The 11,432-nt window shown below is 53.4% G+C and overlaps 1 protein-coding gene across 2 annotated transcripts in view; it reads left to right on the top strand.

Moving 5' to 3' along the window:
- Positions 1-6,892, top strand: part of KCNQ5 (potassium voltage-gated channel subfamily Q member 5) — a 198,744-nt gene extending 191,852 nt beyond the window's left edge. For both annotated transcript variants that reach the window (XM_068170224.1, XM_068170225.1), the window contains 3 exons: positions 258-389; positions 1,313-1,439; positions 2,774-6,892. In XM_068170224.1, the coding sequence (XP_068026325.1) occupies positions 258-389; positions 1,313-1,439; positions 2,774-3,700 (1,186 nt within the window). In that variant the 3' untranslated portion in view covers positions 3,701-6,892. The remainder of the gene's footprint in view (positions 1-257; positions 390-1,312; positions 1,440-2,773) is intronic.
- The last annotated feature ends 4,540 nt before the right edge of the window (positions 6,893-11,432 follow it).

An 11,432-nucleotide genomic window follows, 5' to 3' on the forward strand; every position in this document is an offset into this window, starting at 1 on the left:
AGTTGTTGGCCAGGAGGGTGGTGAGAGCCTGGCACAGGCTGCCCAGGGAGGTGGTGGAAGCCTCCTGCCTGGAGGTGTTTGCAGCCAGGCTGGAGGTGGCTGTGAGCAACCTGCTGTGGTGTGAGGTGTCCTGGATGCTTGGGGGTTTGAATGTGTGTGCAGAGAAGGAGACTCCACAACCTCTCTGGGCAGCCTGCTCCAGGGGTATTGCTTCCCAGCTCCTGAAGGTTAACCTCTGCAATGCTCTCTCCCCACAGGATTATGAAATTCCACGTGGCAAAGAGGAAGTTCAAGGAAACTCTTCGCCCCTATGATGTGAAAGATGTCATTGAGCAGTACTCAGCAGGCCACCTGGACATGCTCTGCAGGATCAAGAGCCTCCAGTCACGGTAAGGGAAGAGCAACTGCTCTGCATAGCCACTTGGTGTGCTGTCAGCCCGGAGTTGGTAACCTGTCACAGAGCCCAGAGTGCCAGGGGCTGGCAGGGGGCTCCAGAGCTCAGCCAGCCCAAGCCCCCTGCCCCAGCAGGGTCACCCACAGCAGCTCACACAGCAACACATCCAGCTGGCCTTGCAAGAGCTCCACACAGGGAGACTCCACAGCCCCCCTGGGCAGCCTCTGCCAGGCTTCTCTCACCCTCACAGCCAACAAATTCTTCCTCCTCTTCCCATGGCACTTCCTCTGCCTCAGCTTCCACCCCTGCCCCTTCTGCTGCCATTGGGCAGCCCCCAGCAGAGCCTGGCTCCAGCCTCTGGCCACTGCCCCTGCACAGCTTTAGCCCCAGCCAGGAGCTCACCTCTCAGGCTCCTCCAAGCCAAGCTCCAGAGCCCTCAGCTCCCTCAGCCTCTGCTCCTAAGGAAGAGCTTCCACTGCCTGCAGCATCTTTGTGCCTCTGCCATGGACTCTCTCCAGCACTTCCCTCAGCTCCTTCCTGCCCTGAGGGGCCCAGAGCTGGACACCAGATTCCAGCTGTGGCCTCAGCAGGGCAGAGCAGAGGGGCAGGAGAACCTCTGTGTTGAACAAGAGGAGAGCCTGGCAGCTGGGAAAGAACAACCCCAGGGAGCAGGAGAGGTTGGGGACTGAGCTGCTGGGGAGCAGGGAAGGGGAAAAGGACCTGGGGGTGCTGGGGGGTGGGAGGTTGACCAGGAGCCAGCAATGAGCTCTGGGGGGCAAGAAGGCCAAGGGCAGCCTGGGGGGGATCAGCAGGGCTGTGGTCAGGAGGTCTGTGATTGATCTTTAGTTCATGGCTATAAGCAAACCCTTCCAGGCCATCACTCTTTGGGGGAATCACAGCAGCTTATTTCTCTTGCAGTGTTGACCAGATCCTTGGGAAGGGACAAATCACAGCAGACAAAAGAAGCAGAGAGAAGAACCCTGCAGAGAGTGAGGCAGCTGATGACCTCAGCATGCTGGGGCGTGTGGTGAAGGTGGAGAAGCAGGTAGGTGCTTGTCTGTGCCTTGCTCTGCTGCTCTTGCCTCTTGGGGGGTTTGTTCCTGCCTTCAGAGGCTCAGCAGGTGAAATGGGTTTGGTTTATTTCCACAACCTGCTCCATTTGTGTGCTGGAATTGCACTACCTTCACTCTCTCCCATGTGCAGAGAAGTAAGTGAGGAGAAATTGCAGGGTTGTGGAACATTCCCATGGCTTCTGGCATCGCATCCCAGTGGCCAAGAGCATCTACCAAGCCCCTTCCATTTTTCTCTTCAGCAGTCACAGCTTCACAGATTGCATTGGGTTGGAAGGGATCCTCAAAGGTCCTCTTGCCCAGCCCCCCTGCAGTCAGCAGGGACACCTCCAGGCTGCCCAGGGCTACACCAGGTCTGACTTTGAATGTCTCCAGGGACAAGGCCTCAACCACATCCTCCCCTGGAAGCCTGCTCTGGTGTTTCACCACTCTGCTTGTGATGAACTTCTTCCTTATGTCCAACTTAAACCTACCCTGCTCCAGTTTCAAGCCATTGCCCCTTGTCCAAGCCCTTCCAATCAGTCCCTCCCCAGCCCTCCTGGAGGTCCTCTTCAGACACTGAAATGCAGCTGTAAGGTCTCCCCAGAGCCCTCTCTTCTCCAGGCTGGACAGCCCCAGTTCTTGCAGCCCATCTTTGCAGGAGAGGTGCTCCAGCTCTCTGATCAGCTTTGTGGCTCTCCTCTGCACCTGCTCCACCAGGTCCATGTCTCTTGTGCTGGGGGTCCCACAGCTGGACACAGCACCCAGGTGAGGTCTCCCCCAGGCAGAGCAGGGTGGCAGAATCACCTCTCTGGGTCTGCTGGCCAGGTTTGCCTTTACTTGAGCTCCAGGGGTTTCAAGTTAAGCTTGGGGCACTGATGAGCAGAGGGCTGGAGCTGCTCTGCTGTGAGCACAGCCTGAGGGAGTTGGGGTTGTGCAGGCTGGAGAGGAGAAGGCTCCCAGGAGACCTCCTTGTGGCCTTCCAGGAGCTGCAGGGGGCTGCAAGAAAGCTGGGGAGGGACTTGTGAGGGTGTCAGGGAGGGACAGGAGTGGGGGGGATGGAGCACAACTAGAAGTGGGGAGATTGAGATTGGCTGTGAGGAAGAAGTTGTTGCCCAGGAGGGTGGTGAGAGCCTGGCACAGGCTGCCCAGGGAGGTGGTGGAAGCCTCCTGCCTGGAGGTGTTTGCAGCCAGGCTGGAGGTGGCTGTGAGCAACCTGCTGTGGTGTGAGGTGTCCCTGCCCATGGCAGGGGGCTGGAGCTGGCTGAGCCTTGAGCTCCCTTCCAGCCCTGACACTTGCATGATCCTCCCCTCTCCTCTCCCCCTGCAGGTTCAGTCCATCGAGTCCAAGCTGGACTGCCTGCTGGACATTTACCAGCAGGTGCTGCGGAAGGGCTCTGCCTCGGCGCTGGCTCTGGCGTCCCTGCAGGCGCCAGCCTTCGACTGCGAGCAGACCTCCGACTACCAGAGCCCGTCGGACAGCAAGGACTCCTCCCACTCGGCCCAGACCAGCGGCTGCCTGTCCAGATCCGCCAGTGCCAACCTGCCCCGTGGCCTGCAGCTCGTCCTGACCCCCAACGAGTTCAGCACTCAGGCTTACTACGCCTTCAGCCCAGCTGGGCACGGTCAGGCGACGCAAGTGCCAAACGACGGAGCCGCGGCGCACCACACCGGCCCGGCCGCCAAGCCGGCGGCTCCGTCCACCCTGCAGATACCGCCCTTCTCGGCCCTCAAGCACCTCAGCAGGCCTGAGCCGGTTCACATCATTCCTGTCACCACCCAGGAGAGCGCTGCCGAGGTCACCGCCTGCCTCGTCGCCTCCAAGGAGGGCGGGCAGGCTGCGCCGCCGGCCCCCGGCAGGGAGCTGGCCTGGAGGAAGAGCCTGGATGCGGGAGGGGAACCTTTGCTCTCGGTCAGACCTGTGGTGCAGATGGACTTGGGGAAGTCTTTGTCTGTGCAAAACCTCATACAGTCGACAGAAGAACTGAACGTGCAGGGGGCTGGCAGTGACTCCAGCGGCTCCAGAGGCAGCCAAGACGTCTACTCCAAGTGGAGGGAGTCCAAACTGTTTATAACTGATGAAGAGCTGGAGGCAGAGGCAGGGACAGAGACTGCTGAAGCCACCTCCCGCCCGCTGGTGGAAACGACTCTCTCTGCTGACTCTCTAAGGACTGGAATATCAAGATCATCTCAAAACATCTGCAAGCCAGGGGATGGTACAGAGGCGCTCAGTCTGCTCCACGTCAAACTGAAATAGCCGCTCGGGGGCTGCCTTCGCTGGCTGGGTCCTTCCTCTGCTCACACATAGCATAGCATGAACTGCTCCCAAAGCCTGTGAAATCAGAGGAAATCAACACCCCCCCCACACACACACACCCCCCAGGATGGATCTGCAAAGCAGCTGACCCAGCCCACATCTCCCAGCCGCATGACAATGCACGTTTGAAGCCGTGGCTGCCGCTCGGGCTTACACCTACGGCAGCAAACCTTTGGTGGTGGCTCCCTAGGTGTGAAGCCCGAGCTGCCTACAGAGCTCATGCTGCAGGACGTACCCAAAACAGAGCAAAAGCGCCAGTCTGGAGTGGTTTGGCCCTAGTTGCCCTTTCCCTGCAGGGCAGAAGTTTAAACCACAGAAAGGGAAATCAAATAGCGATTGTGAGGTTCGAAGCACTCTGCTCCCGAGATAGAGCTGCCTGGGGCCCCGGCTTAGAGCAGGGCTCATGCTTACAGCAGCAGCAGCACACCTGTGTCTGCAGCTGCTGGCAAGGCACCGAGGGAACCAGGGACAGGGGAACTGGCTGCCAGCGGCCAGGTGTGGCACAGATCAGCTCATCAGTGACCACTCTGAGCGCCAGCACCTCCCTGTCCCTCTGATCCCTGGTGGCAGAGGCGCCTGGCACACCGCTGCCGCCTGGCACACCGCTGCCGCCTGGCACACCGCTGCCGCCTGGCACACTGCTGCCGCCCGGCACACCGCTGCCGCCTGGCACACCGCTGCCGCCTGGCTCCTCGCCACGAGGACCTTCTTTTGCCACCAGCAGTTTATGTCCTAAGGGCTGGGGGCTGGCCTCAGAAGTGGGCAGCTTGGCTGACTGCACTGGGGGGGGATCTCTCCTCCTCCAGTCTCGCTGAGGAGCTGCCTTGTGAACCTCAAACGTGTCGGCAGCGGGAGGTGGGGGAAGGAAGCAATACTCCTAGGTTCATAGAATGGTTTAGGTGGGAAGGGACCTCAAAGGTCATCTGCTTCCAGCTCCCCTGGGGTGGGCAGGGACACCTTCCACCAGGCCAGGCTGCAGAAGCAATATTTCCTTCTGTGGAACCTGAGATCCCAGGAGAGCACTTCATAAGGCTGGGGAGGGAGAGGAGAATGAGGAACTGAAAACACAGAATGACAACTGAAAAGGACAGAACAGGGGAGGCAGAAAGACAACACAGTCAATGAAGAAAGCAAGCATTGATAGAGATAGATGTGAAAGAATGGATTTAGGAAGGAAAATGATTCTAGAAAATAAATCAAGGAAGGTAAAAATATATATTTATTTTTGTAAATCCAGCCTGCCAGAGCAGATCCTGGGTGCTGCTTCCAAGCAACAGCACCGACTGCCATGGAGGCAATCAGGGATGGAAATAGAAGTGAGGGAGAGGCACCTTAACTGAGAAGAAGCCCAGCCCTGGAGCCCTGGGGGGGCAGGTTGGTTTGTTCCTGTTTGCTTGCTTTTGAAATGAGAAGGGAGGAGAGAGGGGCAAGTGGTCACCTTCTGAAAGCTCAACACTGTGTCCCAGCTGCACTCACTCCTTGTGAACTTCCCAAGAAAGGACCTCCAGACTCCCCCCTCCCAATAGCCTAACAGACTCCTGACAGAGTTCTGCAGGCCAAAGCCTCCACCAGAGCCAGCGCTCTTGCTTGGCACCTCCTCTTTTGCTCCTACCCTCACCTGCACTTCCCTTCTGCTGGGCTGCAGGGGAGCTGGCAGTGCCCTCTCTGCACATCCTCAGCCAGGCTCCTCTGCTGGCACAGCCCCGGGGAGCCTGCCCAGGCTTGGAGCCTGCCCAGGCTTGGAGCCTGCCCAGGTTTAGAGCCTGCCCAGGTTTGAAGCCTGCTCAGGCTTGGAGCCTGCCCAGGCTTGGCGCCTGCCCAGGCTTTCACCCTTCCCAGCTGCAGGGTACATTGCCTGCCCCCCAGGCTTACACCCCACCTGCACCACCGGCTTGTAGACAGCCCCAGGTGGGCTCAGCTCCCCTCTTTAGCAGGAACACCGGATGCAGGGGGGGGTGCCAGTGCCAGCTCACTCAGGGCAGTGTTTTCCTCAAGGCCCAGACCTGCTGGGAACTGAAACTGTGTGCATCAAAGCATCACTGCAGTCTTAACCACAGCCGAGTGCTGTCGCTGCCTCGCGGAGGATCCTTGGCTGCCTTCACCTACCAAACCATTGCCGATTCTGCTTCCCCCTCGCTTCCCTTGCAGAAACGTTCCTGGGTGTTAGCTGGCAGCCTCATGATGTGCAAGGCCATGCAGAGTGTGTGTGGGGGGGGTGTGTATCACTGTGTCTCTGTATGGGGGGTCCAGGGGCGGCGCCGCTGTGCTCCCCGCGGCTGAACAGCGACGGGAGCTCCAGCGGCTCGATCCTCCTCGCCGGCAGCTGCCGGCGCCCCTTCCCTTCCCCACTGCTTGCCCACGGCGGCGTTTGCCACAGCCGGCATTTCCCCTGCTTGGGGGGCAGCCTGCTCGCCTCAGGAGCCTGACTGCAGCAGTCCTGCCGGGGGAGGATCCATAGGGGATTTCCAACATCTCGGCTCCTTTCCCTGCTAACTTCTCTGAATGTCTGCAGTCTGGCCAGGCAGCTCTGCAACCCTCAAGTACCATCCAAAACCTTAACATTTACAGGGGGGGTGTTGCTGGGGTTTGGTTTTTTTCAGGCTCTTCTTTCTTTTTTTCCTAAGGGTTTCATGGTGCCTTTCTTGCCTTTTTTTCCACACAAAACCTCCTGCTGGCCTGAGCACAAAGCCTGCCCTTAGGTTCAGCTGAGCAAGAGACGTGTCAGCCACGAGAATCCCTGCCCCTCCTTGAGGAGCTCAGCAAAAGTCAAGGCATCACCAATTGGACACCACTCTTCCACCTTCCATCTGCACCAGCAGATAGTTGCACCCCCAGGCCCCCACCCCCACCCCCCGCATTGAGCCCGGGAGGTGGCAATGGCAGAACTGAGCCTTGGCCCCACGCAGCAGCAGCAGCAGCAGCAGCAGCAGCAGCAGCAGCAGGGCCTTGGGCTTTGCTGCTGATTTCTCTCACAGGAAACTTGGTGTTTTTTTTGCCTTAAACGACATGCTTGAGTCCTTCTCATTGTAAGTTAATTTATTTAAGAGGAGTTTGTGCACAGAAGAATGAGTTCTATAAATTATGTACGAGAATGTTCATGTCTTAAAGTACCAATAAAGCCAGAGGATGGGATCTTGTGCTGGAAAGTCCTCATGGGTGGTTCTTTCCCCTCCCCTTCTCCTTTAGAATAAACCTTTATTAGAATAAACCAAACCAGGTTGGAAGAGACCTTCAAGATCATCGTGTCCAACCCATCAACCAACCCAACCCACCCAAACAGCTAACCCATGGCACCAAGCACCCCAGCAAGTCTCCTCCTGAACACCTTCAATGACGGCGACTCCACCACCTCCCCGGGCAGCCCATTCCAATGGGCAATCACTCTCTCTGTATAGAACTTCTTCCTAACATCCAACCTGAACCTCCCCTGGCGCAGCCTGAGACTGTGTCCTCTTGTTCTGGTACTGGGTGCCTGGGAGAAGAGACCAACCTCTGCCTGTCTACAACCTCCCTTCAGGTAGTTGTAGAGAGTGATAAGGTCACCCCTGAGTCTCCTCTTCTCCATGGTAAGCAGCCCCAGCTCCCTCAGCCTCTCCTCACAGGGCTGTGTTCCAAACCCCTCACCAACTTTGTTGCTCTTCTCTGGACACCTTCCAGCAGCTCAACCTCCTTCCTAAACTGAGGGGCCCAGAACTGGACACAGGACTCGAGGTGTGGCCTAACCAGTGCAGTGTACAGGGGCAGAATGACCTCCCTGCTCCTGCTGGCCACACTGTTCCTGATGCAGGCCTGGATGCCATTGGCCCTCTTGGCTGCCTGGGCACACTGCAGGCTCATGTTCAGCCTACCATCAACCAGCACCCCCAGGTCCCTCTCTGCCTGGCTGCTCTCAGCCACTCTGACCCCAGCCTGTAGCACTGCATGGGGTTGTTGTGGCCAATGTGCAGCACCTGGCACTTGGATGTGTTCAATCTCATGCCGTTGGATTCTGCCCATCTGCCCAGCCTGTCGAGGTCTCCTTTCCTGCTCACCAGCATCGCTCTTACTTCTGTAGCTGCAGGTCTCCTCATACAGGAATTAGCATTTTGGGATAATGACAGAAGAGAAACCCAGGAGGAGGAGTGGCTGCAGGGAACTCTGGAGAAGGAGGAGTGCTTGGCTTGGAGTGTTGTGAGCTCTGCTCCCACCTCCTCATGAAGAGTTTCCTGCTCTGTGCTCCCTCTCTCCCTCTCCCTTCCAAAGGCAGTGTCAGGACTGGCAGCCACACATCGCTCCCACAGCAGGAGCACCTCTGGCTTGGCAAGGGGGGAGCTGCTCGGTGGGGTCCTGCTTGTGACAGCTGAGGAAGGTTGTTCAGGAGCAGGGGCAAAGGACAGGCTGCCTGGGTTCACTTCGATTCATTTGGCTTTAGTGCACTTTCTTTTATAGCTTAGTTTATTTTACTGCTTTTATTTTCCTTCATTTCATTGTATTCCATTGTATTTTATTATGCCTTATTTTACCCACTTTGTTTGATTTTCATTCATTCTATTTCATTTCCTTTTATTGTATTTGACTTTCTTTCATTTTATTTTACTTATTTTATTTTACTTTATTTAATTTCATTTTCTTTTACCTTGGTTTATTTTACTTTGTTTTATTTTATATCTTATTTTACTTTAGTTTATATTTTATTTTATTTTATTCTATTTTATTTTATTTTATTTTATTTTATTCTATTTTATTTTGCTTTATTTTATTTTATATTTTATTTTACTTTATTTTACCTTATTTTACCTTTTTATTTTACTTTATATTTTATTTTATATCTTATTTTACTTTATTTTATTTTATATTTTATTTTACTTTATTTTGCTTCATTTTATCTTTGATTTTACTTTACTTTATTTAATCTCTTATTTTACTTTATTTTACTTTGGTTTATTTTATCTTATTTTATTTTATTTTGCTTCATTTTATCTTTGATTTTACTTTATATTATATTTTACATTATTTTATTTTACTTTATGTCTTATTTTACTTTATTTTATTTTACTTTATTTTATTTTTATATCTTATTTTACTTTTTATTTTGCTTTATTTTCTCTTTGATTTTACTTTATTTTACTTTATTTCATCTCTTATTTTACTTTATTTTACTTTGGTTTATTTTATCTTATTTTATTTTATTTTGCTTCATTTTATCTTTGATTTTACTTTATTTTCTATTATATTTTACATTATTTTATTTTACTTTATGTCTTATTTTACTTTATTTTATTTTACTTTATTTTATTTTACTTTATTTTATTTTTATATCTTATTTTACTTTTTATTTTGCTTCATTTTCTCTTTGATTTTACTTTATTTCACTTTATTCCTTCTCTTATTTTACTTTACTTTCTATTATATTTTACATTATTTTATTTTCCTTTATTGTATTTTTTTCATTTCATTTCATTTCATTCCATTCCATTCCATTTCATTTCAATTATCTTCATTTCCTGATCCCCCATCCCCTGGAGGATTGTTGAAAGGGAGAATTACTGAGCTTAGTTAAAGAGCTCCAGGAGCTAAGCCTTATCCCAGTAGCTGTCTTCTCAGTCAGCCTGTTCCTTGTCCCTGATGGAAGAGAGAGCTGAACAAGGAGAAAGGGAAAGCAAGAGAGAGAGAATAGTTCTGATGATGATTATGTGGAGGTGAAGCTTGCACAGACCACACACTGTTAGCCACAGAGCCCAGGGTTGTTCCATGTGCTTTGGAGAGGATCCCACTCGGAGCCACTGCTCTCATCAGTGGGAGGTGAGATGAGGAATGCAGCTGCTCTGCTGCACTGAGCCCAACCATGCTGCAGTGTGGATGTGCAGCAGTGGGGACTGGGGCCCGCACTCACAGACCTACACAAGTGTCAGGGCTGGAAGGGACCCCGAGGCTCAGCCAGCCCCAACCCCCTGCCATGGCCAGGGACACCTCACACCACAGCAGGTTGCTCACAGCCACCTCCAGCCTGGCTGCAAACACCTCCAGGCAGGAGGCTTCCACCACCTCCCTGGGCAGCCTGTGCCAGGCTCTCACCACCCTCCTGGGCAACAACTTCTTCCTCACAGCCAATCTCAATCTCCCCACTTCTAGTTCTGCTCCATCCCCCCCAGTCCTGTCCCTCCCTGACACCCTCACAAGTCCCTCCCCAGCTTTCCTGTAGCCCCCTGCAGATCCTGGAAGGCCACAATGAGGTCTCCTGGGAGCCTTCTCCTCTCTGAACAACCCCAACTCCCTCAGTCTGTCCTCACAGCAGAGCAGCTCAAGGGGAAAAAAAATTCTGTGGAATTAATTCATTCCTTCCAGAGAACTCCAGAAGTTTTTCTCGAGTCAGGAGCTCAGCTTGGAACCCTTCTTTTGTTGGGCATCTGTTTCAGGTGGGAATGGGAACATGCCAGTCCTTTCCTGGGGACACTCAATGCTTGGCCCAACCTCCCCACCTCACCTTGCCTGGGTGGGAACAAAACCAAACCAGGCACAAAGCACTGATGGGAAAAGGGAAGGAGAGGAAGGGAGGGACAGGTAAAAGCACAGAGACAAGGAGAACACTCAGGAAAGAGGAGCAAGCAGGGAAAGAAAATGTAACAGCAAAGGAATGGAAAAGAAATAATAATTTAATAACTAAGAAGAGGTTTAAGCAGCTGAGGCTAAATTCAGCCTTGGGTGGCTACAGTGACCTCACTGCCCAGCTGGGGGAAGTTCAGCCTCTGTTGGGGTAATCAGCCTCAGTTCATAGTGTCAGTCAGGGCTGGAAGGGACCACAAGGATCAGCCAGTCCCAACCCCCCTGCCATGGGCAGGGACACCCCACACTAGATCAGGCTGGCCAGAGCCTCAGCCAGCCTGGCCTTAAACACCTCCAGGGACAGGGCCCCAACCACCTCCCTGCACAACCCATTCCAGGGCTTCACCACTCTCATGGGGAAGAACTTCCTCCTCCCCTCCAGCCTCAATCTCCCCACCTCCAGCTTCATTCCATTCCCCCTAGTCCTATCACTGCCTGAGATCCTGAGCAGTCCCTCCCCAGCCTTCCTGTAGCCCCCTTCAGATCCTGGAAGGCCACAATGAGGTCACCTGGGAGCCTTCTCTTCTCCAGACTGAACAGCCCCAACTCCTTCAGTCTGTGCTCACAGCAGAGCAGCTCCAGCCCTCTGCTCATCCTCCTGGCCCTGCTCTGGACACCTTCCAGCACCTCCAGATCCCTCTTGCCATAGGGGCTCCAGAACTGGAGGCAGGACTCCAGGTGGGGTCTCCCCAGAGCTGAGCAGAGGGGGAGAATCACCTCCCTTGCCCTGCTGGCCACACTTCTGCTGCTGCAGCCCAGGCTCTGGTTGGCTTTCTGGGCTGCACTCCCCTTGGAGGAACTGAACCCCCCAGCACCAGGAAGGAACTTGCCCCTCTGGGCTGGGCCAACTTTTTATCCTGTGGCCCTGCAATCCTTTTTTGGGATTCCTTAGGTTCTGAATGCAATCCAAGGCCAGGACAGAATCTGCCCCAGGTATTTCTGCTTCACTTCATTCATTTTATATATAATATTATTATGATATTTCCCCCTCCCCCCGGTGTGTTACTCGGCCTGATGCAAATGGATTCTGAGGTCACACAAAGTGAATAACTGAGTGAATAACTGAGCACACAAAAGGTTTCACTGGGGC

This window comes from Melanerpes formicivorus, unplaced genomic scaffold, assembly GCF_026170545.1.
Source record: "Melanerpes formicivorus ecotype bairdi unplaced genomic scaffold, bMelFor1.0.p_v2 SCAF_296, whole genome shotgun sequence".
Lineage (NCBI taxonomy): Eukaryota > Metazoa > Chordata > Aves > Piciformes > Picidae > Melanerpes > Melanerpes formicivorus.